Source organism: Eptesicus fuscus, chromosome 13 (genome assembly GCF_027574615.1).
Source record: "Eptesicus fuscus isolate TK198812 chromosome 13, DD_ASM_mEF_20220401, whole genome shotgun sequence".
In the NCBI taxonomy this organism is placed as follows: domain Eukaryota; kingdom Metazoa; phylum Chordata; class Mammalia; order Chiroptera; family Vespertilionidae; genus Eptesicus; species Eptesicus fuscus.
In genome coordinates this window covers 43,886,642-43,913,348 of record NC_072485.1, presented here as the reverse complement: position 1 = coordinate 43,913,348, position 26,707 = coordinate 43,886,642, and the positions used below count along the sequence as shown (strand labels likewise).

General features: G+C 40.0%; 1 protein-coding gene across 1 annotated transcript; it reads left to right on the top strand.

The window, feature by feature from the left end:
- LOC103303442 (E3 ubiquitin-protein ligase TRIM22-like) lies at positions 1 to 20,462 on the top strand. Its single transcript, XM_008160442.3, has 8 exons — positions 1 to 114; positions 3,762 to 4,241; positions 4,808 to 4,903; positions 5,512 to 5,742; positions 15,069 to 15,091; positions 18,665 to 18,762; positions 19,047 to 19,073; positions 19,325 to 20,462. The coding sequence occupies exons 2-8, from the start codon at positions 3,831 to 3,833 to the stop codon at positions 19,918 to 19,920; spliced, it is 1,482 nt and encodes a 493-aa protein (XP_008158664.1). The 5' UTR covers positions 1 to 114; positions 3,762 to 3,830; the 3' UTR covers positions 19,921 to 20,462.
- The last annotated feature ends 6,245 nt before the right edge of the window (positions 20,463 to 26,707 follow it).

Genomic DNA, 26,707 nt, shown 5'->3' with positions numbered 1-26,707 from the left:
TCTCACTCCTGCTGTGTGGAAACACTCCTCGGTGGAGAACTCATTTCTGGATTGACGAGTGGATCTTGACCAGACCTACACTTGATCTTCTCCACTGAGTTAAGGCTCCTGAAAGTAAGTGGGGCACTTTCTTGGGGGAGCAGACTGAATGTGTTTGGTGTCTTAAATTGTGGTTCTGAAGCTGCTCTGCTTGTGGGTGTCTCTGCTGCGCTGGCAGTAAAGAGGAACACTGCGTCTGGGGGAAGAGTGACTTTTAAAGAAGGGAGGTTTAAAAGAGCAGTCTTGTTTATTTCTCGGAGGGACTGTTATTTCTCCAGGCTGAGTTACCCTCATTTCTTCCTATTCTGTATTTTTGACTCTCTACCTCGCCAAAGTGATCCAGAATACTTTTTTTTTTTCCCAGACAGAAAATCTCTTCCTCCTATTCTCCAGTGAAACCTGTGAGATGGAGTTCTGTTTTCCCTTTTCATAAAGCCTGGGTGAGGCCAGCCAGGGGTGAGAGCCCTTGTCCGGATGCATGTGGGAAAGGATGGGATCTTGTGAAACTGCTCCTCTTACTTGTTTGCTAAGTTATCATTATTTTTTTTAAATAAAAGCTTTTTCTTAAAAGTACAGCAAACTTTCAGACAACAAGCTTCATCTAGCTGTAGTTGGCAACAGACATTATGACAAGGAATTCAGATGTTAAAACAGGAATGGAATTTAGGATCAACATTGTCCCAGTGACGATGTTGATCCTAAATTTCATTTAGGATCAGCTCATTTCTGGCCAGATTTCTAAATTACGCAAGTGTCCTGGGGGCCTTTCCCCTTGGCCTTTGCTTCCAGTTCCTCGTTTTTCGAGTTTTTTATACTCCTTTTTTCCTTCTGCTCGAATGACATATCTTCCTTTTTCATCTCCTTGGCCTGCTTCTTGGGCTGCTTTAGAGACTTTTTTTTTTTTTTTGCCATCTTTCAGACTAGACATGACACCTGCTGTCCCTTCCCATGATCTGATTCTTTTACTCTTGTCTTGGTAACTTCTGGGAAGTTGTGCACAACCTTCCTGATAAATGTACAATCCTCTGGCAAGCTGATGAAAGAGGATGGATGATCAGGTTGCTGCCCATCTCTGTAGCTCCCATGTGGTCACTTGTCTCTCCGAAGGTTCAAGAACAGGGAATTTTCTCTACACTGAGAGCCACATCTCACTGTTACCTCAGTGCATCCCAATAGTATTGGTTATAATCTACTTCTTGCAACCTCTCCCTCTATTTGTTTTTGTCTTTTTAAATCTGTGCAGTAGTGGAGAGAACAATAATGGTGATATTGAAGGCAATATGTTTCTCAACAATTCTACCTATTTTAAAAATGACCTTGACCTCTGTAAGTCATTTATTTTATTTTCACATCTGAAGAAAAAAGTACTCTTTTTATTTTTATTTTTATTTCTTTATTATTTTTCAATTACAGTTGATATTCAATATCATTTTGTATTACTTTCTGGTGTACAGCATCTAACCTGTGAGGTGAAGCCCTGTTTAGACAATCATATAAATTAAAAAGTGTTTTCCCCCTAATCATACCCATCTGTATCACATATAGTTATTAAAATATTATTGACTATATACCCTATGCTGTACTTTTATATTTCTGTGACTATTTTGTGACTACCAATGTGTACTTCTTAATCCAAGAAGGGAGTACTCTTATAAAAATACATATATAAGAAATGAATAGGCCAATGTGATTTCTAAATTATAACTGGTTAAAAATTGTTAGTGATGAAATGATCTCTATATTATGTCTTTGATGTTTCTGTAGGTATCTTTGATGTTTCTGTAGGTGTGTTTGAGGGTATGGGAAGGCTCTGTGCGAGACAGGAATGTTAGCAGATAAACACTTCTCAGGTATTGGAGAACTGCTAATTAATGGTAATAAAGATGAAAGCTGATAAGAAAATGTCTAATTATCTCTGGAGAGATGGGGAATGGGGAACTTCTAGTTTTATATATTCACCAAACATTGTGTTCTTGTGTGATGCACTGTTAAAGGTACTGAGTACATCAGTGAACAAAAGAAATATGTTATATATTAGGTAATAAAAATAAGAAAAATATATCAAGGGTACAGCAAGCAATAGTATTGGCAGTTTATAATAGATAAGTTAGAGCAGGTCATTCTGATAAGAGACATGTGAGGTGGAAGACAGAATAAAATGTAAGAAGGAGTCATGCTGATATCAGGGAGATCATTCCATTCAGAGATAAGCAAGTGTAAAATCTGAGAGGCAGCAGTGGGTTTGGTGCTTTTAATATCAAGAAAATGTTTTTATTATGGGAAAGAAAGGCAGGAGAGATGAACCTCAATGACTGCCTGTGAAGTGAGAGAATTCAGACTCAAAGGGTCATCTATAATAATAAAAATGTAATATGCAAATCAGCCGAATGACTGAACAGCAGAATGACCATCCAGACGACCTTTCGGAAGACCACACTATGACATACTGGCACCAGGCCAACCAAGGTGGGTGCGATGCTATTGGTCAGGGGGCCCTGCCCTTGCCCCATGATCACACAGCAGGAGGAGGCCAGGCCATCCTCTGTGGGGTGATTGATGGAGGGGCTCAGCGGTCGATCTCCCCAAAGAGGGTGGCCCAGGCCACTGGGCTGGTGGCCACAGAGGGAGGCCCAGGCCACCCAGCTGGCGGCACTGTGGTGGGTGGCCTCCCTCTGTGGGGTGATCAATATGGGGGCCCTATGATCGATCGCCCACAGAGGAAGGCCCAGGCCACCAACTAGCAATGCTGTGGTGGGTGTGCAGGGCTGGCCAGTGATCATTCCACAGAGGGAGGCCCAGGCCAGCCAAGAGATCACACCACACACCTGTCACCTGCAGAGGAAGGTGACCAGTGGTGGGGGAGAGGTGGCAGTGCTGCACAGGTGGCAAGCAGTGGCAGTGGTGGGGGTGGGCCAGCTGCTGGCAGCCAGGGGGAGAAAAGCCCCCATAGGCCCTGATCACCAGCCAGGCCTAGGGACCCTATCCAAGGGGTCCTGGATTGCAAGAGAGCACAGGCTGGGCTGAGGAAAACCCCCCTCACATGCACGAATTTCATGCACCGGGCCTCTAGTATATATTTTTGCTGTTAAGAATTGATCAGAAAAGGAAATTTTATAAAGACACAAGGGAGATTAATGGTAGCCTAAGGCTCGGGGTCAGAATGGGGATGACTGCTAATGGCATTAAGCTTGTTTTCAAGGAATAGAAATGTTCTAAAATTAGATTGTGGTGATAGTTATTCTGTTTAATAAATGTACTAGAAACTTTTCTACTCTTAAAATGAATGCATGCAATGTAAATACAACTCAATAAAACTGTTCAAATAAAGTAAGTCATGCAAGTGTAAAAGGCCAGGGGACTACAGTGGGGTTTAGTGTATCTAACCTGTTGGATGTGTTTGCAGGTGAGAAATAATAGACAAGACTAATGGATGGGTAACATAAAGCTCTTGGTAGGAAGGGTCTCAAGTTGTCCTCTATCCAGTAGAAGGAAACAGCAAGCATTGCCTTGATGGGGTGAAATTTGTCATATGACATAAACTAAGATAAAGTGTTGGAAATTATTACAAAGGGACTTTTTAATTTTGTCACTGACTACTCTTCTTCTCTGTCTCTTTTCCTATCTTTACTGAATATTAAAGTTTTATCCTATTCTAAATGTCTGCCCAATCAGTATCCTTTCTATTCCTGCCTTTCTTATCCTGTTTCCTTCAATATTCCCAGCCTTGCAGGAGTCAGTGAGCAAGAAGAGCCTCTGGAGTCAGGACAGGAAGAAGCCAGGAGATCACAGCAATGGATTTTTCATCACAGGGGAGCATAAACGAGGAGTTTATCTGCCGCATCTGCCTGCAGCTCCTGACAGAACCCCTGAGTCTGAACTGTGGCCACAACTTCTGCCAAGCCTGCATCACTGCAAATGAGTCAGAGAGCTTCTTTGGAGGGCAATGCCGCTGTCCTGTGTGCCAGAGCACATACAACCCTTGGAACCTCCTGCCTAATCAGCACTTGGACAACATAGTGAAGCAAATCAGAGAAGCCAACATGTGGCAACCACAGCAGCAGAGGAGCGATCTCTGTGAGCACCAGGGCGGGAATTGCCATCTCTTCTGTAAGGAGGATGGGAAGGCCATTTGCAGCCTTTGTGTCCAGGAGCACCAAGGTCACCAAATTTCCCACGTGGAGGAGGTGGTCAAGGAATGTCAGGTAGGCCCCAGAGTGTGGAAACATTGGGCAGAATGTCACCGGAAGTGAAATCTTTACTGCTTAATCCCATCTCTTTCCCTTGTCACCGTAGAACTGAGTGCTGCGTTCTCTTTGATATCCTTGGCTCAGCTTCTGAGGCCTGAGGGACATTGTTGTGCATTCATTCATTTTCTTCAATAATATACATATCAAAGAGAAGTTGTATGAGTGAGTTACTTCTCAAGATAAGTTCTGATTGCCCCAGTGAACAGCTGGGATTTTGGGGAACATGGTTAGTTAGATCTGGGAAGAGTTTTCTTGAGGAGAAAGGACTTCGCTTGCTGCAAGATCAGTTCTTTCTTTAGGAAAAGAGAAATCTAAACTACTTGATACGGAGATGGAAACTTGTATCACCCTGGGTAAAGGACACATGCTTCCTCAGATTTCTGTCTACATTTTCAGTTCTAATTGCTAGCTTCAGTTCTGAAATTCTAGTCTCTTCTGAGATGACCGTGATTTCTCCGTTTATCCTCTATCTGGGTGCTGAGAAAGCTCATAGCTTGTCTTTGGTGGTTCCTTTCTCACAGGAGAAATTCCAGGTGGCTGTGGACAGGCTGACGCAGGAGCACCAAGAAGCTGAGAGGTTGGAAGCTGTCATCAACGAAGAGAGAGATACCTGGAAGGTAAAAACACATTACTCCTGAGGCAGTTCTGAAACACCAAAATGGGCAGCACCTTGTCCAATCACAAGGGGGCCCCTTCCTCCTTGTTACCTCAGAATTAATGAGTCCAGAAGACTGTGCTTAGTCCTCATTCAATTCCTTTCCTATTGAGGGTTGGGAGCTACAGGGTAGACGCTCGCAAGTGAAAACAACTATTTGGAAGCAAAGAAAGAGAGGGCCGATGTAAAAGTGATTCATGCATCCATGTCCCATTTCTATAATCAAGTTTGTGGTGCTGATACTTCCAGAAGAAATGTTAAGGAAGGCCCAGGATTCCCTATTTTGGAGATATGGGTGGAGGAGTTCCATGTAAAGTGTGGCATAATTATCCAAGCCTCATCCAGGTAGCACATGTATTTCCTGGTGGGCCATGAGAAAGTAGACTTGAATGAATTGCTTTGGGAACAGCTGAAGGCAAATAGTAGGATAAATGCCTTTTCCAGGAATGGCTCACTTCCTTTTATCTTGTAAGTGCCTGAGGAAAATATTGTATTGGCTTTCCAAGGCGCATGAAAAGTAGGTCCTCAGCTAGACATTCTGACTGCCTCTTTTTCTTCTCATCCCTAAAGAATCGTATGCAGACTGAGAGAGAGAGGATTCTAAATGGGTTTGAGGAAATGAGAGGCATCCTGGACCAAGAAGAGAAAAGGGAGCTGCAAAAGCTGGATGACAATGAAGTGCATGTGATGGATAACTTGGCAGTGGCTAAAGATCAGGTGATCCAGCAGAAGCAGTACATGAGAGAGCTCATCTCAGATCTCCAACATCATATGTGTGAATCATCTATAGACAAGCTACAGGTAGGACTTAGGATGGAGATCCTATATATGAGATTTGGGGGAATCACAGAGATTACGCTTCCTTCCCCTCTAGGTCCCTGCACTTTCTTCCTGATTGAAAAGTTCCTTTGACCCTTAAATGGTCCTTCTCTGTCATTCATTTCATGGGCATTAGGAAAATTCAATGTACAAATGACAAGGGAAACTCACATTATTATTTTATAAAGTGCCGTGCAAAAATTTGAGAGAGGATTTCTTGTTATATTCTATTATCATCTAGCATTTGTAAGGCATTTCTTCACTAAGCTTAGTCAAGCAACTCATATCTGTCTTTAGTTAGGTTTTGTTGTTTTGTTAAGGGGTAGCAAATGTGATACCTGCGTGAGGGGTGACAATATATGACTATGTGTATGTGCTTGTGCGTGTGCATTTGTGTGTGTGTGTGTGTGTGTGTGTGTGTTTGTGCTGGCTAGAGAAGGATGGGATAAATATAGCAATTTGATAAAGGAATTGTACCTGGTATTAAGTTACTCTTTTTCCATGGAATTAGCTTCATGACTAATCTTAAGCTATGAAACATATTGGGAAATTGAGGAAATTTCAAATTTTCTGCTTGACTTATTGTCATTCTTTTTTGCTAGCTGTACAAGAATTTCTTAACTTTGGTTCCAGTAGAGAAGTAACCAATTTCCATCTGCTGGATCTTTACTTCTTCCTAAAAAAATATTTTTGAAGTATAAATTACATTAAAAAATCCACCCTTTGTAAATATACAATTCAAATATTTTTAGTAAATATATTGAATTGTTAAACAAGTACACAAATAAATTCAACACTTTTGAAAAAAATCTCTCCCTTCTTCCACGGAATTATTTTGGCATCTTTGTCAAAAATAAATTTGCTCTATTATATTTTTGGATTAGTGAAACAATTCTATTCAATTCCATTTCAAAACAATTCTATTTTAAGTCGGTGTATCTCTAAGACTAAAGCACCTCTGTCCCAGGGAGCCTGAGAATTCTACTGCCATCTAGTGGGTAGAGGCCAGAGATGCTACTCATCCACGACAAACCACAGGACAGACTCCATTGCAATTACCTGGGCCAGAAATATTGTCCTAGGTCCATGGAATTTTCTACTGAAATTGTTGTGTATACTTTTAATTTTTATTAAAAGCATGCTGTGATTTTTATAGAGTGAGGAAATGGCATTCAGCTAAGACATGGACAGTATGGGACAGTTATTTGTCCAATGACATTCAGTTACTTTTTTGGGGGGAGGGGGCGGTAACCACCTGTTGAATTACTTTTTGAGTAATTTCAGTTCATGTAGTTGGTTAGAATTGGTAAAATCAGTATTAAAAGCACCAGGGATGTATATGTTTCTTAGTTCTAGGTAAATCAACATATTTAATTTCTATAGGTTTACCAAAGATGCCGTGATTATTTTAAGATATGCACCTGACCCATTCAGGACAATGATTTGTATGCCTTAGAATTTTATTGTTATGACTAGAAAGAAAAATTCTCTTTTCTGCTAAGTTATATATTAGAGATTATCATTTAAACCAGGATGCTCAAGTTGATACCATATAGAGAATGAAAAGAAAGTTTATATAAGCAAGTAGAAAATAGAATTTTGAGAAGAAAGAACTGATCCTGGTAAGATTTTTCCTAGAAATCTAGCTAATGCATAGATTTCTGCTTGGTAACTTGTCTCTGCTTGCCTCCTGAGTTTCTCTTTTTTGCTTTTAAATTTAAGCCAGTTTTAGCTAGGCTTTTGTTATATACAATAACAATGAAAAACATAATATAGAGAGTAAAATTTTTTTGAGGGAGTATAGCCAACTAGAGGCCAAGACTTTGCTGATATGAAAGAGTTTAGACTAAATTTATGTTCAAAGAAATAAGGCAAATAATATTATAATGGGGAAGAGAAGATGGCTAAAAGAAGCTTAGCATATGGAGTGGATTGGCCTAATACAATATTGGAATTCAGGGTAAGATATACTTTTTTAAGACAGTGATGAAGTGGATAGCAATACCATTCTGGAAAATGGAATGTAAATGTCTGGGAAACAGTCAATTACATTTTAGACTTTCTCTGCTGCTGGTTTCTGTGGCTTATTTCACACTCACACATTGATGAGATTCCCATAGGGTAGTGCGTAGAATGTACATAGAGTGAGTAGAGGGAGGCCGGAAAAAAACATTTGCTTGACGTGCTAGTTTGCTTGTCCCTGGAACAAAATAAAATATCCATTCTAAGAAATGGAATTATTAATTATTCATCTTTGATTCTGCAGAGTGTGGAATTATGTCTACGAAATAGATTTCCCTTTGTCACTCGAATGCATAAAATCATAATGAATTAAATATGTATTCTCATGAATATTTTTAAAGAAATAGTAGGCCTCCTCCTGCTTATTTTTTTATTTCTTAATTTAATTCTTTATTGTTGAAATTATTACATATGTCCCCCTTTTCCCCAATGTCCTCTCCCAGCCTCCCCCGACCCTGCCAGCCCAGGCCTTCACACCCCACTGTCTGTGTCCATTGGTTATGCTTATATGCAAACTAGTTCTTTGGTTGATCTTTTTTCCCCTCAATCCCCACCCACTCTACCCTGCTTTCCCTCTGAGATGTGACAGTCTGTTCAATGATTCTATGTCTCTGGATCTATCCATCAGTTTATGTTCATTATATTCCACAAATGAGTGAAATCACGTGATACTTATTTTTCTCTGACTGGTTTATTTCATTTAGCATAATGCTCTCCAGGTCCATCCATGCTGTTGCAAATAGTAACAGTTCTTTCTTTTTTACAGCAGTGTAATATTCAAATGTGTAGAAGCACCACCTTTTTTAATCTACGATGATGGGCACTTAGCCTATTTCCAAATCTTAGCTATTATAAATTGTGCAGCTATGAACATAGGGGTGCATATATTCTTCCTGATTGGTGTTTCTGATTTCTTGGGATATGTTCCTAGACTGGGTCAAATGGGAGTTCCATTTTAAATTTTTTGAGAAAACTCCATACTGTTTTCCACAGTGGCTGCACCAGTCTGCATTCCTACCAGCAGTGCCTCAGGGTTCCCTTTTCTCCACATTCTCCCCAGCACTTGTCTTTGTTGGTTTGTTGATAGTCATTCTGACAGGTGTGAGGTGGTACCTCATTGTTGTTTTGATTAGTGACTGAGCATTTTTTTCATATGCCTTTGACCTTCTGTATATTCACTTTCAAGAATTGTCAATTTAGGTCCTTTGCCCATTTTTAAAAATTGGATTGTTTATCTTCCTTTTGTTAAGTTGTATGACTTCCCTATAAATTTTAGAGATTAAACCCTTATCTGGTGTAACATTGGCAAAAAATATTCTCCCATGCAATGGACTCTCTTGTTATTTTGTTGATAGTTTCTTTTGCTGTGCAGAAGCTTTTTATTTTGATGTAGTCCTATTTATTTTCTTCTTAGTTTCCATTGTGCTAGGAAATGTATCAGTAAACATATTGCTATGAGGTATGTCTGATATTTTGCTGTCTATGGATTCTTCTAAGATGTTTAGGCTTTCCCATCTTACATTTAAGTCATTTATCCACTTTGAGTTTATTTATTTTTTTATATGGTGTAAGTTGGTGGTCAAGTTTCATTTTTTTTTGCATGTGTCTGTCCAATTTTCCCAACACCATTTATTGAAGGGACTGCTTTGACTCCATTGTATACTCTGGTCTCCTTTGTCAAATGTTAATTGAGCATAATGGTTTGGGCCAATTTCTGGGTTCTCCATTCTGTTCCATTGGTCTATATGTATGCTCTTGCTCCAGTACCAGGCTGTTTTTAAAACAGTGGCTTTGTAACATAACTTGATGTCTGGTATTATGAGCCTTCCAACTTTGTTCTTTTTTCTCAGGATTGCTGTAGCTATTTGTTTTTTCTTTTTTCATTCCATATAAATTTCTGTAGAGTTTGTTCTATGCCATTGGTATTTTATTATATATTTTATTTTTTTATTTATTTTTATTTAAGTTTTTAATTTCTTTATTGATTAAGTTATTACATATGTGTCCTTATCCATCCATTACATTTTAATGGGGATTGCATTGAATCTATAGATTGCTTTGGGTAATATGGACATTTCAATGATGTTGATTCTACCAATCCATGAGCACAGTGTATTCTTCCACTTGTTTATGTCTTCCTCTATCTCTTTTTTCAATATCCTATAGTTTTCTGAGTACAGATCTTTTACCTCCTTAATTAAGTTTATTTCCAGATATCTTTTTTTTTTGTTTCAATGGTAAATGGGATTGCTTTTTTAGTTTCTCTTTCTGTGAGTTCATTATTGGTATATAAAAATGCCATAGATTTATGGGTGTTAATTTTGTATCCTGCTACATTGTAAATTAATTTATTAAATTTAGTAGTGTTTTTTTTTTATGGAGTCTTTATGGTTTTCTATGTACAATATCATGTCATCAGCAAATAATGACAATTTTAGTTCTTCCTTTCTAATTAAGATGCCTTTTATGTCTTCTTGTCTGATCACATAGCTAGCACTATGTCAAAAAGGAGTGGTGAGGGTAGGCATCCCTGTCTTGCTCCTGTTCTTATCTTAGGGGAAATGGTTTTAGTTTATGTCCATTGAGTATGATGTTGGCTGTAGGTTTGTCATATAAGGTTTTTATTATGTTGATGTATGATCCCTCTATTCCCACTTTGCTGAGGGTTTTTATCAAGAAAGGGTGCTGGATTTCGTCAAATGCTTTTTCTGCATAAGTTGATATGATCATGTGGTTTTTGTCTTTCAATTTGTTTATGTGATGTATCATGTTTATTGATTTGCAGATATTGTTCCAGCCTTGCATCTCTAGGATAAATCCCAATTGGTCATGGGATATGACCTTTTAATGTATTGCTGGATGGGATTTGCTAATATTTGCTGAGGATTTTATTATCTATGTTCATCAGGGATATTGGCCTGTAATTCTCTTTCTTTGTAGTGACTTTATCTGGTTTTGGGCTTAGGGTAATCCTGGCTTTAGAAAAAAAAGCTTGGAAGTATCCCTTCATCTTGAATTTTTTAGAATAGTCTGAGGAGTGTAGGTGCTAGTTCTTCTGTGAATGTTTGGTAAAACACTCCTGTGAAGCCATCCAGACCAGGGCTTTTGTTTGCTGGAAGTTTCTTGATGACTACTTCAATTTCATCAGTAGTTATTGGCCTATTCAGGTTTTTTGATTCTTCCTGATTGAGATTTGGAAGATTTTGTTTTTCTAGGACAGGGGTCCTCAAACTTTTTAAACAGGGGGCCAGTTCACTGTCCCTCAGACCGTTGGAGGGCCGGACTATAGTTTTAAAAAAAAAAACTATGAACAAATTCCTATGCACACTGCACATATCTTATTTTGAAGTAAAAAAACAAAACTGCAAAAACACCCGCATGTGGCCCGCGGGCTGTAGTTTGAGGACGCCTGTTCTAGAAATATATCCATTTCACTTAGGTTGTCCAGTTTGTTGGAATAGAGTTGTTCATAGTATTTTCTTTTATATTCTTTTGTATTTCTGTGGGGTCAGTTTATATTTCACCTCTTTCATTTCTTTCTTTTTTTTTTTTTTATTTACTTGGGTCCTCTCTCTTTGCTTCTTGGTGAGCCTGGCTAGAGGTTTAACAATCTTGTTTATCCTTTCAAAGAACCAGCTCTTGGTTCTATTCAACTTTTTTTTTTTTTTTGTCTCTATGTCATTTATTTCTGCTCTGATCGTTATTATTTCCTTCCTCTACTTACTCTGGGATTTTCTTGTTGCTCTTTTTTCTAATTTATTAAGTTGTAGGGTTAGATAATTTATCACCAGTTTTTCTTATTTTTTTATTGTTTAAAACATTACATATATTAGTATATATATCTCCTTTTTTTCCCCATTGACCTTCCCCCAGCCTCCCCTACCCCCTGTCACATGCCATCATCCCACCCCTGCATCCCCAGTGTCTTGTGTCCATTGGTGTGCTTATATGCATGCATACAAGTCCTTTGGTTGATCTATTTCCCTCCCTCCCCAACACTCCCCAGACTTCCCACTGTAATTTGACAGTCTGTTCAGTGCTTTAATGCCTCTGTATCTATCTTTTTATTCATCAGGATATAATGTTCTTTATTTTCCATAAATCAGTGAGATCATGTGGTATTTTTCTTTCATTGCCTGGCTTATTTCACTTAACATAATGCTCTCCAGGTCCATCCATACTGCCGCAAGTGGTAAGAATTCCTTCTTTTTTTATAGCAGCGTAGTAGTTCTTATTTTTAGAGATAGGCCTGTAGTGCTATGATATTCCCTCTCAGGATTGCTTTCACTGTGTCTGATAGATTTCAGATTATTGTTTTTTCATTACCATTTGTTTCCAGGATCTTTTTTATTTCTTCTTTGATCTCTTTGGTAACCAATCATTGTTTAATAGAATGCTATTTAGGCTCCAAGTGTTTGATTGTTTTTTTGTTGTTATTATTTTTACTGTAGTTTATTTCTAATTTTATGCCATTGTGATCTGAGAGGATGATTGATATGATTTCAATCTTCTTGAATTTTTAGAGACTGTCCTAATATGTGGTTTATCTTTGAAAATGGCCCACGTGCACTTGAGAAGAATGTATATTACATGGCTTTGTGGTGAAATGTTCTGAAGATGCCAATTAGTTCCATCTGCTCTAGTGAGTTGTTTAGGATTGCTGTTTCTTTGTTGATTTTTGTCTAGAAGATTTATCCAGTGATTTAAATGTGGTATTCAAGTCCCCTACTATGATTGTATTGCTGTCAATCTCTCCCTTGATATCTTTTAAAAGTATTTTTATGTATTTGGGTGCTTCTATATTAGGTGCATATATATTTAACAGAATTATATCCTCTTGTTGAATTGATCTCTTTAGTATTAAGAAATGGCCTTCCTTATTTCTTGTTATAGTCTCCACTTTGAGGTTTATTTTGTCAGATATAAGTATTGCTACCCCAGATTTTTATTTTTTATTTTCCATTTGCCTGAAAGATTTTTTCCATCCCTTCATTTTTTGTCTGTGTGAGTTCTTTATTCTGTGTTGGGTCTCTTGTAGATAGCATAAATATGGGTCATGTTTTCTTATACATTAAAATATCCCATGTCTTTTAATTGGGGCATTATATCCATTTACATTTAAGGGTATTATTGATAGATACTTGTTTGTTGCCATTTTTTTTTATTCTTTATGCCAGTGTTCCTTCTTCCCTTTATATTCCTTCTTTTTACAACAGTCTCTTTATCATTTCTTGCATTGCTGGCTTGGTGGTAATAATCCCCCTTAGCATTTTTTTTTTTGCCTGTGAAGGTCCTGATTTCACCTTCAATTTTGAATAATAGCCTTGCTGGATAGAGTATTCTTGGATTCAGTCCCTTGTTTTGAATATCTTTGTATACTTCATTACATTCCCTTCTGGCCTGGTGTATTTCTGTTTTGAAATCATTTGATGGTTTAGTAGGAGACCCCTTGTAGATAACTTTCTGTCTCTTGAAGTCCTTAAGATGTTTCTTTGTTGTTAACGTTTGCCATCGTAATTACAATGTGTCTTGGTGTGGGTCTTATTGGGTTCATTTTGTGTGACTTTTTTTCTTCCACAAGTCAGTGAAATTTTCTGTCATAATTTCTTCCAATAGGTTTTCTAGTCTTTATTCTGATTCTTGTCCTTCTGAACTCCTATTATGCAGATTTTGCTTTGTTTCATGCTGTCCCAAAGCTCCCTTTATCTCTCGCACTTTCTATTTTTTTTCCCAATTGCTGTTCAGATTGGATGTTTTTATTGACCTTGTCTTCTAACTCGCTGATTCAGACCTCTACTTCTGATAGTCTACTGTTGAAGCCTTACATTGTGTTATAGCAGATACGTTATTCTTAATTTCTTCTTGATTCTTACAAGAATTGTGAATTTCTTATGTAGACAGTTGAGCATCCTTATAATCATTAATCTGAATTCTCTCCATGACGTATTGCTGGCCTCCGTTTTATTTATTTATTTTTCTGGTGATTGCTTCTTTTCTTTCCTTTGGGGATTGTTTTTGTTTTTTTTGTTTTGTTTTGTTTTTTGTCTCCCCATATTTTCTGTCTCTTTCTGGCCCTGAGCACCTTGCTTGGTGTCTGAGAGGTTGAAGCCCCTAGCAGTTCAATGATCCTGGACTCCTTAGCTCAAGGCTGGATCTTCCATTAGTCTTATACCTTTATTGTCTTTCCTCTGAGTTGTACTCCCTTCTCTCATGGATTGGGTCCCTCTGCTGTCCACTGCAGATGCTCAGGGTGGGCAGGGGTGTGTGCATAGTTCCTCCTGTGTGCGACTCCCTGTGAGGACCCAGATTCCTCTGGCATGCAGTTCACTGTGCAGACCTATCAACTAGTGGCAGGTGCCCTAGTTCCCTCTGGCAGCTCACTTGCAGTGTGGTTCTGGGGTCTGGACTGGGTGCCAGGTGGCTCCAGCTCACTCTGGCAAGGTGGTCCTGTGACCCAGGGCTGAGCATGTCAAGTGTCTCCAAGTCACACCAGCAGCATGGTTGTGGGGCCCCAGGAAGGACACAAAGCTGATGGCTCTGGGTTGAAACAGCAGTGAAGACCCGGGGCCTGAGTGGGACTGGGGCACAGAGTTCCCTGGCTTGCACTCACAGTGTGAGGTCAGGATGCACTGACAAGGAGGCGTGGTGTGGGAGGTCTCTATGGTGAGCACTCACTGCAGACATCTGGAAGCCCGCAGCGTGATACTGCCCCACTCATTTCCAGGGCTCGGTTGTGGTCCCACTCAGGTTACAGCTGGCAAGTGGCCCCCTTGCACAGGTCTGGGGTGGTGTCTAGGCCAGTCTTGGTGTTGGTGTGGCTGTGCTCCTGGCTTCCCTCTGCTCCCCTCTCTGCCTTTTAAATATATTCCATCTCCAGATCTTGGAAACACCTTTCTAACATCCTCACATGAGTCCTCTAGGATGGTTGTTTTGGGTCTTATCTCTACAGTTTTACCCCACCTATGTATTCTGACCATCTATTTATTCAAGCCACATTAGGGGGTGCTAAGGGTATGAGGAAGAAGGTGAGTAAAACTTTATAGATAGGAGGGCTTATCACTCCTTTGAGGGTTCCCAGACAAAATAAGGGATGTGCAGTTAAATTTGAATTGCAGATAAACAACACATTATTTTTTAGCAGAAGAGTATCTTAAATATTATAGAGCCCATGCTTATACTAAAACATATTTGTGATATTTCCAAAATTAAATTTTAACTAGCCATTTTAATTTTCTAAATCTGTCAACTTTAATCTTGATTTATTTATTTTTTCCTCTTCTCCCCAGGATGTGATTAACGTCATAAAAAGGTACGTGTGTGTGAGACCAGGCATGGTCTTTTTGTGTGATGACAGAATTATAACTATGAGTAATCTTGAATAAATCATAATTTTAAACAATCATAGATGTGGGAAACTTGGGTATTACATTATTTCACCTGCTGATGACAGGTGACACTTTGTAATGGTATGGAATTTGGGTGGTGGGAGGTCACAGAGTTAGGGGTAATAGAAGCATTAGAAATAAGAGTCTCAAACAAGAGGTCTACACCAAGACATATCTTAATTAAAATGCTACCTGGAAACTATTATGCTAAGTGAAATAAGCTAATAAGAGTAAGACAAATATCACATGATTTCACTTATTTGTGAAATCTAAGGAATAAAATGAATTGGCCATCAAAATAAGAACCAAGGAATAGAGACATGGACCACATTGATATCTCTTGGGGGGTGGGGAGTGAGAAGAAGAGATAAACAAAATAACTTACATACTTATATGCATAGCCCATGGACACATACAATAGTGTGGGGAAGGCCTGAAAATGGGTAGAGAGGGGTTAAAGTGTGTAAAAATGGGGGGCATCTGTAATACTGTCAATGATAGAAAATATATTAAATTTTAAAAATGCCAAAGTTTAAAGACAAAATGAGAATCTTAAAAGCAACAAGAGAAAAGCAGTTAGTTACCAAAAAAGGGTTCCCACAATACTGTCAGCTGATTTCTCAATAGAAACTTTGCAGGCCAGAAGGGAGTGCCATGAAATATTCAAAGTGATGGAAATCAAGGACCTACAGACAAGATTACTCTACCTAGCAAGGTTATTATTTAGAGTTGAAGGAGAGGTAAAGTGCTTCCCAAACAAAAAAAAAGCTAAATGCATTCATCATCATCAAACTAGTACTACTTGAAATATTAAAGAATTTTGTTTAGGAAGAATAAATAAAAAGAAAGATTAAAAAATATGAACAATAAAATGGCAATAAATGCATATCTATCATCAATTGAATCTAAAAATAAACAAATAAGCAGAACAGAAACACACTCAGATACAGAGAACATTTTGAAAGTTGCCAGATGGGAGGGAGGTTGGGGGAGACAGGTGAAAATGTGAAGGTATTTAAAGATACAAATTAGTAGTTATAGAATAGTCATGGGCCTATAAAGTACAGCAGAGGGGATATATTCAATAATATTCTAATAACTCTGTAGGGTGTCAGATGTGTATGATATTTTGGGGGGATGATCACTTAGTATGTTTTATAATGTCTAATTACTGGGATGTACACCTAAAACTTATATAATACCAGAGGCCAGTGCATGAAATTCGTGCATGGGGTGGGGGGGTGTCCCTCAGCCCAGCCTGCAGCCTTTCCAATCTGGGACCCCAATCAGGCCTAAACGGGCAGTTGGACATCCCTCTCACAATCCAGGATTGCTGGCTCCCAACTGCTCACCTGCCTGCCTTCCTGATTGCCCCTAACCGCTTCTGTCTGCCAGCCTGATCACCCCCTAACCACACCCCTGTCAGCCTGATTGATGCCTAACTGCTCCCCTGCCAGCCTGTTTGCTCCTAACTGCCCTCTCCTGCAGGCCAGGTCACCCCTAACTGCCCTCGCCTGCAGGCTTGATCGCCCCCACTGCCCTCCCTTGCAGGCCTGGTCCCTCCCAACTGTCCTCCCCTGCTGGCCATCTTGTGGTGGCCATCTTGTGTCCACATGGGGGCAGGATCTTTGACCACATGGGGGCAGCCATCTTGTATGTTGGAATGATGGTCAATCTGCATATTACTCTTATATTAGATAGGATAGAGGCCTGGTGCATGGGTGGGGGCCAGCTGGTTTGCCCTGAAGGGTGTACCGGATTAGGGTTGCGGTTCCCTTGAGGCGTGGGGAGGCCTGGGTGAGGGGCCTGTGGTGGTTTGCAGGCTGGCCATGGCCCCCAGTGACCCAAGAAGAGGCCCTGGTATCTGGGATTTATTTATCTTCTACAATTGAAACTTTGTAGCCTGGAGCTGAGCCAAGTCTCCTGCTCGCTCCATGGTGGCAGCCATTTCTGTTGGGATTTATTTATCTTCTATAATTGAAACTTTGTAGCCTTAAGCAGAGGCCAAGGCAGGCCAGGGCAGGCGGAAAGCTTGGCTTCCTCCATTGCTGGGGGCAATCCTAGCCTCCTGCTCTCTCCAGCTCCATGGCTGCTGACATTTATGTTGGGATTTATTTATCTTCTATAATTGAAGCTTTGTAGCCTTCAGTGGAGGCCTGGGCCCACCAGGGTGTGTGGAAAGCTTGGCCTCCTCCATCACCAGGGAAACCCAAGCCTCCGTCTTGCTCGCTCCTTGGCCGCAGCCATCTTCGTTGGGGTTAATTTGCATGCTCGATCCTGATTGGCTGGTGGGTGTGGCTTGTGGGTGTAGCAGAGTGATTGATAATTTGCATATTACTCTTTTATTAGATAGGATTGTATGTCAAGTGTAATTGAAAAATTTTAAAAATGATTTTATAAAAGAAATAAGAGATTACAATATCAGAATTCCATGACTTCATTCATTTTAGTCAAACCTTAGTCTCTTGCTTCTATACTTAACAGGTGCCTTTCTTATCACAGGAAGGATCTTTCCTCTTTCTCTGTCAGGCCCCCAAATTTTCCACAATGATGATTTCTTTATATTTCTTTTTCACCCTGAAAATAGAAGAAACAAGTTCTTTCTCAGGTGATGTTTTTTGGAGAGAAGAAAGAAAGAAAGAAAGAAAGAAAGAAAGAAAGAAAGAAAGGGAGGAAGGAAGAAAGGAAGGGAGGAAGGAAGAAGGAAAGAAAGAAAGATTCAAGTCTCAGGGAAAAATGGCTTTAGTCCTCGTGTCAATAATAAATCTCTTTTGTTTACACATATTAGCAACTTGTAGGAAAAGTGGCTTTCTTTGTCTAAAGTTGCACACACTTGGCAACATCAAGCATATGAAATTCAGACCACTATTAATTTTGATGTATTAAGTTCTCCTTTCTCAAGTATTTATAATGATTCCCCAGAGAAAGTGACATTTTATGTTATGCTTGGCATCTGTATTGGGTTAATAGATTTAGAAAACATGTCAGACTTTCAATGCAGAAGTCCCACACTTGCTAACCTAAAGCTCTCAGTAGCCAGATTCTAGAGCCTCTCCACTAAGCATCTGCCTAGGCACCATCGTCTCTGGCCTCTTCCTGGAGGAACCACTGAGATGGCAGTAACTCTTCCATATGTGAAATACTTTTTATTAGAGGCACCAAACAACTTTTAAAGTTACCACCATTACATCTAATAGTGTATTATTTTAAGAGGTAGAGAGTATGGGTTAATTTTTTTTTTTTTTTTTCATTTTGAAGGACGAACATGAGCTTCATGAGAAGTTCTTTCCAAAGTCACACAGAGGGTAGATAGAAAGGTAGACATGAAGACATTCCTTCTGGTTGCAGTGTCAGGGCTCTCACCTGTCCCTCCCTCAGGCTCTTCATTGAAGAGGATTCAAGTGATTAGGTATCAATGGAATGAAAGGTGAGAGAGACAGTGGTCTTGGAGAGACCAAAGGTAAGAAGTGTGAGGGATCAATTTTTGTCTTATCTAGGAGCGAGGTCTGGACCTTGAAGAAGCCAAAAATTGTTTCCAAGAAACTAAGTACATTCCGATTTCCAGATCTTAATGGGATGCTGCAAGTGTTTAAAGGTGAGGAAAGCCAGAGGAAGGGTGTATGAGATTCTTACAGTACCAGAGCACATGGAGGAATGGATGCTATTTCTATATGAGGATAAAAGAGAGGAGGTAGGCCTCACAAGAAGACATAGATACCATGTGCTGAAGATGTGAACACATCTAAGTGGGAATGGCCAGGTGTCCTCCTTCACCAGTTGACAGCCTCAGAGGCTTCCCCTCCCACTCAAGAGAAAGGACAGGTACCAGAGGTTCCTCCTTTGCTTCTAACAACATCATTGAAACTTTTGTCATTTCAGAGCTGGCCGAAGTCCAAAGCTACTGGGGTAAGAAATTACAGGTTCTTCAAATCATCATGTTCTTATCCCTTTTCAGAAGTTGTGCTTAATCTTAGGTTCCATGATCTCAATTACACATGTTCCACCCAAACAGACATACATACAACAGTTCTTAACTGATCTACTCCTCACTGACCCATTAACTCATGTTCCTCCCAGTCAATTCCCATATTCCTTCTCAAAATGTCACAAGATACATGTCATATTTAATTCACCTGACTATGTAATTTTTCCTACAGTGGACTTGACGCTGAACCCATCCAATGATCTGTCGAATGTTGTCGTTTCTGAGGATCAGAGACAAGTGACTGTTGGGAATGATTTTATGTTTAGGAATGTATACCCATGTAACCTTTCTGATTTTGATGTACAGGGAAGTCAAAATTTCTCTTCAAGGAAATATTACTGGGAAGTTGATGTGTCTGGGAAAATTGCTTGGGTTCTGGGGGTATACAGTAAAACAAGCAATCTCAATAGAAAGAAAAGCTCTGGGTTTGTTTTTAACCGAAACCCAAATTATTCAAATGCTTACTCCAGATTCAGACCTGAAAATGGCTACTGGGTTGTAGGGTTACAGAATGAATCTGAGTACAATGCCTTTGAGGACTCTTCCACCTCTGATCCCAAGGTCTTGACTCTTTCCATGGCTGTTGCTCCCCATCGAATTGGGGTTTTCCTAGACTATGAAGCAAGGACTGTCTCATTTTTTAATGTCACAAACAATGGGTCACTCATCTACAAGTTCTCTAAATGTCACTTTTCTCAGACTGTTTATCCCTATTTCAATCCTTGGAACTGCCCAGTTCCCATGACTCTGTGCCCACCGAGCTCCTGAATGATCTCCTTCCCTCATCCAATTCTGTGTAGCGACCCTTGTCCTGGGCTCATCTCCTGCACCTGAGCTCACTGCTCCATTCAGACCTTCCCTTCCTTGCTGTCTACCTTCTGTAGAATCTTTGTTGATTCTTGGCTTAGAAGAGAAGCTTATTTACTCAGTTACCCTTTCCTATACTATCAGCAAAAGGTATGTAATTCCTCCTATCAACAGAAAAGTATTAGTATAATACCTCTACCCTCCCATTTTTCCACATTTTCCTTTAACCCTAACTTGAAGAGACACTAACCATGACCTTAGGACAATCCGTAATCACCCCACAACTAAGTGGTATTTGAGTGTATATCTATTTGTTGCCCAACATACAGCAGGTTTTCCAGAGAAGTTCAGGTGTGGGAGAGGGGGCAAATGTAATATATGTACCCAGAGTGAACATTTTATGTTCAGAGTTTTTGAGTTAAAATCCTGTCTCTTACAAGGTGTGTAACGATGGATATATTTTTGTTTCTTCTCATAAAATAAAAGTTGGTTTATAAATTGCACCTAACTCTTAAAGATCTTTGTGTGAAACTGTCACTCAATGTAAAGCACCCATTTAAGGGTTCTGCACAATATAATAAATGTTTGCTCTCATGATCTCAGAAAAGTATGAGTTGTGTCAGTGTCCTGTGTAACGGGTGTGTGCCCTTCAGAGGAAGAGAAAATGAATCTACTGAGGCTCACTTGTCATGTTCCCAGATTCTGCTGTCAAGACTACTCCAGTCCCAGTCTTGTGTTACAGAACTTTTTACATGGAGGCTGGGACTGTTTTAAGGCCCTTTATTGGGAATAAGTCAGAAAAAGCAAAAGTATGAGTTCCCAAGATCTGTCCAACAGAGGGAGCCATGTCTAGGGACAGCCACTCCTATTAGGGACAATCTTTTGGTGTTCAGAGTTTGTCCTTGTGCTGAAAAGATAGATCTGAGTATTACATCCTATATACCGTCCTATGCCCTTTTATTTTCTTTACTTTTAAAATCAGTTTCAAATTTTGATGAGGAATAGACTCACCCAGGATAGTAAAGGAACTTTTCTTGGAGAAGCACACATTATAAATTAAGGCAGCTACTGCACAGAACCCAAGTCAAGATATAGAGGGGTAATAACTTGTCCCGGTAGAATTAAAAGGAGATTATTCATCCTGGGAAAGATATGTACATGCACACTTATACTTACACACACAAACACACACATAGGTAAATATATATATATGTATATATATATATATATATGTATGTATATTTATCCAAGTTAATTTTCAAAAATATCATAGAAGAAAGAATTCCTCCAAAGTTAAAGAAACTTATAAACTTGTGAGGTATGTCCCAGTGTCTCACAGCTAATTAGTGGAAGAGACCAGATTAGAATGGGGTATGTGATTCTTCAGCTCACATGTCCTTTCTGCACTTCACTCTCCAAGAAAAGATTGGAGTCAAATTCCCTAGGATGTTGGGTAGGAGAGAAAACCCATGAGATACTGATTTACACAAGGAACCTGGAACATCATGGGAAAATATTAGATGTCAGGAGATAGTGATTGATGTGCTCAATCCATGTAGATATTAATGAAGCGGGAGTTGCTAATGGTAATGTTTAAAACCAAGTTGAATACTTAATGACCAGGGTGCTCTTCCACTAATTATCTGTGGGACATTAGGTTGATTAATCTAGAAACTGAGTTTTATCTTAGATTAAACAGCAGTGAAGGTTTATATATCATAGGTTGTTGGTAGAGCAGATAAAACAAGTATATATAAAGGAATAGTTGAAATGATGAATTATCTTTAACTTAAAGAGGAATGCAAAGACACCTGGGCACTGAATGAATAGTGGAAAATTCACTTCCCTAGAGAGCTCGAGGTTGTTGAAGAATAAATTAGGAATAGTTGAACCATACAATTGGATAGATCCAAAGTAAAATGTCTAACTGTGTGAGTTATGAGGTTAGCCAATTTTTGATTACAGTGCCTTCAAGATATGGCCCTGGAATTAGGGGGCTGACTTTCAGTAACAAAATAACATCACCCAGGATGTTGTGCTGCTTGAGGAAAAGATTTTGGGTAGGTGGGTGACAGGTTGTTAATCTTGCTATAGCTAGATATGTGTTTTCAGAGAATCAAGAGAATTAGAAGGAGGCCTGTGGAAAATATTTTTTAAAAATAGGAAAATTTATTTATTTATGTACTTATTTATTTAAAATCCGAGTGAGAAAAAGGAACCCTCATGCACTACTGGTGGGAATGCAGACTGGTGCAGCCACTGTGGAGAACAGTATGGAGTTTCCTCAAAAAATTGAAAATGGAACTCCCATTTGACCCAGTTATCCCACTCCTAGGAATATATCATAAGAAACTGGAAATACCAATCTGAAAGGATATATGCACCCCTATGTTCACAGCAGCACAATTTACAATAGCTAAGATTTGGAAACAGCCTAGGTGCCCGTCAGCAGATGACTGGATCAGAAAACTATGGTACATCAACACAATGGAATATTATGCTGCCATAAAAAAGAGGGAATTCTTACAATTCACAGAAACCTGGATGGAATTGGAGAACATTATGCTAAGTGAAATAAGCCAGTCAATGAAAGAAAAGTACCACATGATCTCACTCATCCTCTCTAATAAAATGGTAATATGCAAATTAAACATCACTCTGCTACATAAGCCACGCCCACCAGCCAAGCCACGCCCACCAGCCAATCAGAGCGAGTATGCAAATTAACCCCATCCAAGATGGCTACAGCCACAGTGAGCAAGTTTTCCCAGGTAACAGAGCAAGCCAAGCTTTCCAATAGCCATTGCAGGCCTAAGCCTCCACTCAAGCTACAAAGTTTCAATTATAGAAGGTAAACAAATTCAACCAAATGGCGGCAGAATGGAGCTTGAGAGAGCAGGCCAGGGTTGCCGGCAGCAACAGGGGAAGCAAAGCTTTCCGCACACCCTGGCCGGGCCCACCCACTTAAGGCTAGAAAGTTTCAATGGTAGAAGTTGAATTAACTGCCACAGAAATGGCTGCTGCCCCATAGGGAGCAGTAGGCTTGGCTCCGCTCCAGGCTACAAAGTTTCAATTGTAGAAGGAAAATAAATTCCAGATACCTGGGCCTCCACTTGGGTTGCCAGGGGGTGTGGCCGGCCTGCAAACCACCACAAGCCCCTGGCTCAGGCTGCCCCACGCCCCAAGGGAACCCCACCCTGATCAGGGACACCCTTCAGGGCAAACCAGCTGGCCCCCACCCGTGCACCAGGCCTCTATCCTATCTAATAAAAGAGTAATATACAGATTGCTCATCACTGCAACACACAATATAGCTGCCCCCATGTGGTCAAAGATCTTGCCCCCATGTGGACACAAGATGGCCACTACAAGATGGCCAGCAGGGGAGGGCAGTTGGGCGGCACCGGGCCTGCAAGGGAGGGCAGTTGTGAGGGACCAGGCTTGCAAGGGAGGGCAGTTGGAGGTGATCAACCCTGCAGGAGAGGGCAGTTAGGGGTGACCAGGCTGGCAGAGGAGGGAAGTTGGGGGCAAACAGGCTGTCAGGGGAGCAGTTAAGCATTAACCAGGCTGGCAGTGGAGTGGTTAGGGGGTGACCAGGCTGGCAGGCAGAAGCGGTTAGGGGCAATCAGGAAGGCAGGCAGGCAAGCAGTTGGGAGCCAGCAGTCCTGGATTGTGAGAGGGATGTCCGACTCCCCGTTTAGGCCTGATCCCACTAGGATCGGGCCTAAACGGGAAGTCGGACATCCCTCCAGGAGTCCCAGATTGGAGAGGGTACAGGCTGGGCTGAGGGACAACCCCCCGCTGTGCATGAATTTTTGTGCACCAGGCTTCTAGTTTATGGATAATAAAGAAAATTATAAACTGTTGAACAAAAAGATGGATACAGAGACAGTAAAGCATCAAACAGACTGTCAAATTACAGCGGGAAGGTTAGGGAGAGGTGGGGGAGATAAGAGATCAACCGAAGGACTTGTATGAATGCATATAAGCATAACCAATGAACACAAAAGTCTGGGGGTTGAGGGCATGTTTGGGAGTGGGATCGGGGGGCAATGGTAAGATATGTACACATATAATACCTTAATAAAAAAATGAAAAAAATAGAAATAAAATCTGAGTGCCAAGAAGAGACATATGAATATGACAACATGTTCATTAGGTGTGTTTATTTTAATAGTACAAAGTATCTTTTGTTTCATTTAATATTTTTTAAGTTTAATTTTCTCTTTTCTGATTTTTACTTTGCTAGGTTTTTTCCTTTATATTTATTTATTTTTATTAAATTTATTGAGGTGATATTAGTTAATCAGATGATATAATTTTCAAGTATACATTTCTATGATACATGATCAGTATATTGTACTATGTACCCACCACCTAAAGTCAAGTCATCATATATTTGGCTTCCTTTATCCTTTACTATTCCCCATCCCCTTCTTTCTGGTAACCACCATACTGTTGTCTGTGTCTATAAGTTTGTTTTATATCCCACCTTTATATTTGAAATTATCTGAAGTACACTTGTCTGTCTGTTTTAGATCTTTCCCATGTGAGCAACATATAATCAGATTTTATTTTAAAAGACTTCAGTGCTAGGAAGTTCAAACAATATATAATTGTAACCTAAGTGAAGTACTTGATTTTATGATGCTAATTTGTTTCATATAGTCAATTTTCTATGTTTCCTTTATGTGACTTAATTTTATATCACTTGCTATCAATATATCATGTACATGCCACATGCCACATACTCTATAGAGAATTTTGGTTATGTGCACAGGAGTCTAGGATTGCTTGCATTTGATCCTCAGCTCTACTATTTTCTTATTGTGTGGCCCTTGGTAAGCTACTTAATATCTCTCTGTCCCAGTCTCTACATCTTTAAAACTTTATAAATGTTTTACCTATTTCATAAGGTTGTTAAGAGAATTATATAAGTGATTTCATGTAGAGCTTTGGATCTGTGTACTATATTAAATGTTCTCAGAAACAATGAACTCTTGCTATGAAGGTTGCTTATTTGCTTTTATCTTGACCTGGAATTTAGAATATACACAAATTCTATATTTTTCCACTAGGGGTCACCTCAGTATTGATCAAAACCACATTTGAAACAATTTCCTCATTAAATCCTAAGTGTGGGCTGGAGGCTGAGTTGCATATCCTTTAGACTTATATCCACATATATACTGGTCTTATAGGGAAACATAAACAGTACAAAACTCCACTATAGAGCTTATTAGTGTCGAACCTGGGGCCTCACTCTGAAAAACAGTATTAGACTATCTTGAAGTGGGATATTTAATAATTTTAATGGGTGCACTGTGTTAATAATTTTCACATTTCTGTCCTATTTAATTTGTCAGTTCTTATATAACCTTGATGGGTAGGAATTAGATGATCATATCCTATCTAATAAAGAGGGAATATGCTGATTGAATATGCTGTCGCAAAGATGGCAGCGCCCACAGCCAGTAAGGAGGGAATATGCTAATTGACTTCCCTGCTCTCAAAGATGGTGGTGCTCACAGCCAATAAGTAGGGAATATGCTAATTGACTGTCATGCCCTCAAAGATGGCAGCACCCACAGCCACAAGATGGTGGTGCCCAGTTCCCTTCAGAGCGGCAGGCAAACTGGAGTCCCCCAGTCCCCTCAGCCCCCAGCCACCCAGGGCTTGCCCGAGGCACAGGCAAACCTCAGATGGCGGCTGCCCAGCTGTCCAGGGCTGCCCAAGGCTCAGATAACCAGGGCCGGCCAAGGCTTGTGCTGCCAGCAGTGGTAACAGCAGAGGTGTGATGGTGCATTGCTTTACCCTGATCGCTGGGTTGCCTCCTGCTCCTGAGGGCTCCCAGACTGTGAGAGGGGTCAGGCTGGGCTGAGAAACCTCCCCCTCCAGTGCATGAATTTTCATGCACCGGGCCTCTAGTTTTTATAGAAAACTTGTCCAAAATCTTTTATCTAGTAAGTGAGAGCATGAGCTCAAAACCTAGTGATGTAATAGGCACACATACACACACAACTACACACTCATTGGCACAACATCTCACATGCAAATACAAAACTAAAAATGTACCCTGAGGCAATGTTAGTGCTCAATCATGGGCAGAGTTAACATAAGCTTCTTTATACTCTTCCCTTGAGAGTCAGGGTCCCTCAGGCCCTTACTATCTACCTCATCCCCACATTGAGCAGTTACCAGAAAAAATAAATGAGCAGGGAATCACCTGCCCATTAGTCCCTTCCTCTCTCCTTTATTTATTTCTTTGTTTGGTGGCTCTGCCCCTCTTGTAGATTCTCTGTGTGCTGGTCAGCACAATCTTTCTTCTCTCTATTTGGCTCTATTGAAGATTAGGTGAGTTCTGGCTGTTCCAAGGGATGTGGTTTGGAATCAGATTTGGAGAGAAATGGGGAGGGAATGAAAAACTCTGTTTCATTTTCTAGGAGCCAGGAACTAAGTACTATAGCTTTTTTTTCTTGAGCAACTCCCAACTATAAGCCAAAGTCATGCTCTCCAGTACTTGTATATGCTCCATCAATGGGACTCAAAAGATTAGAATAAGTGGACAATTATATAGTTAAGAATGGCCATTGTAGGTGGTCAGGCAATTTCTGTATCAAATATCTGACAAGGACTTATATCCCTAACTTAAGAGTGGAATTATGTCTGTGGGTTTCTGTGTGCCGAAGGGTGCCCTTAGTTTTTATGCATCTGTTTATTTTGATTCTCTTTTTCACTCTGTGGTTTG

Bases quoted from the DNA above. Each gene is read 5' to 3' on its own strand.
- LOC103303442 (XM_008160442.3), top strand. From the start codon at position 3,831: ATGGATTTTTCATCACAGGGGAGCATAAACGAGGAGTTTATCTGCCGC. The intron at 15,092-18,664 runs GTACGTGTGTGT...TGTCTTATCTAG, and splicing joins GTGATTAACGTCATAAAAAG to GAGCGAGGTCTGGACCTTGA. The intron at 19,074-19,324 runs GTAAGAAATTAC...TTTTTCCTACAG, and splicing joins CGAAGTCCAAAGCTACTGGG to TGGACTTGACGCTGAACCCA.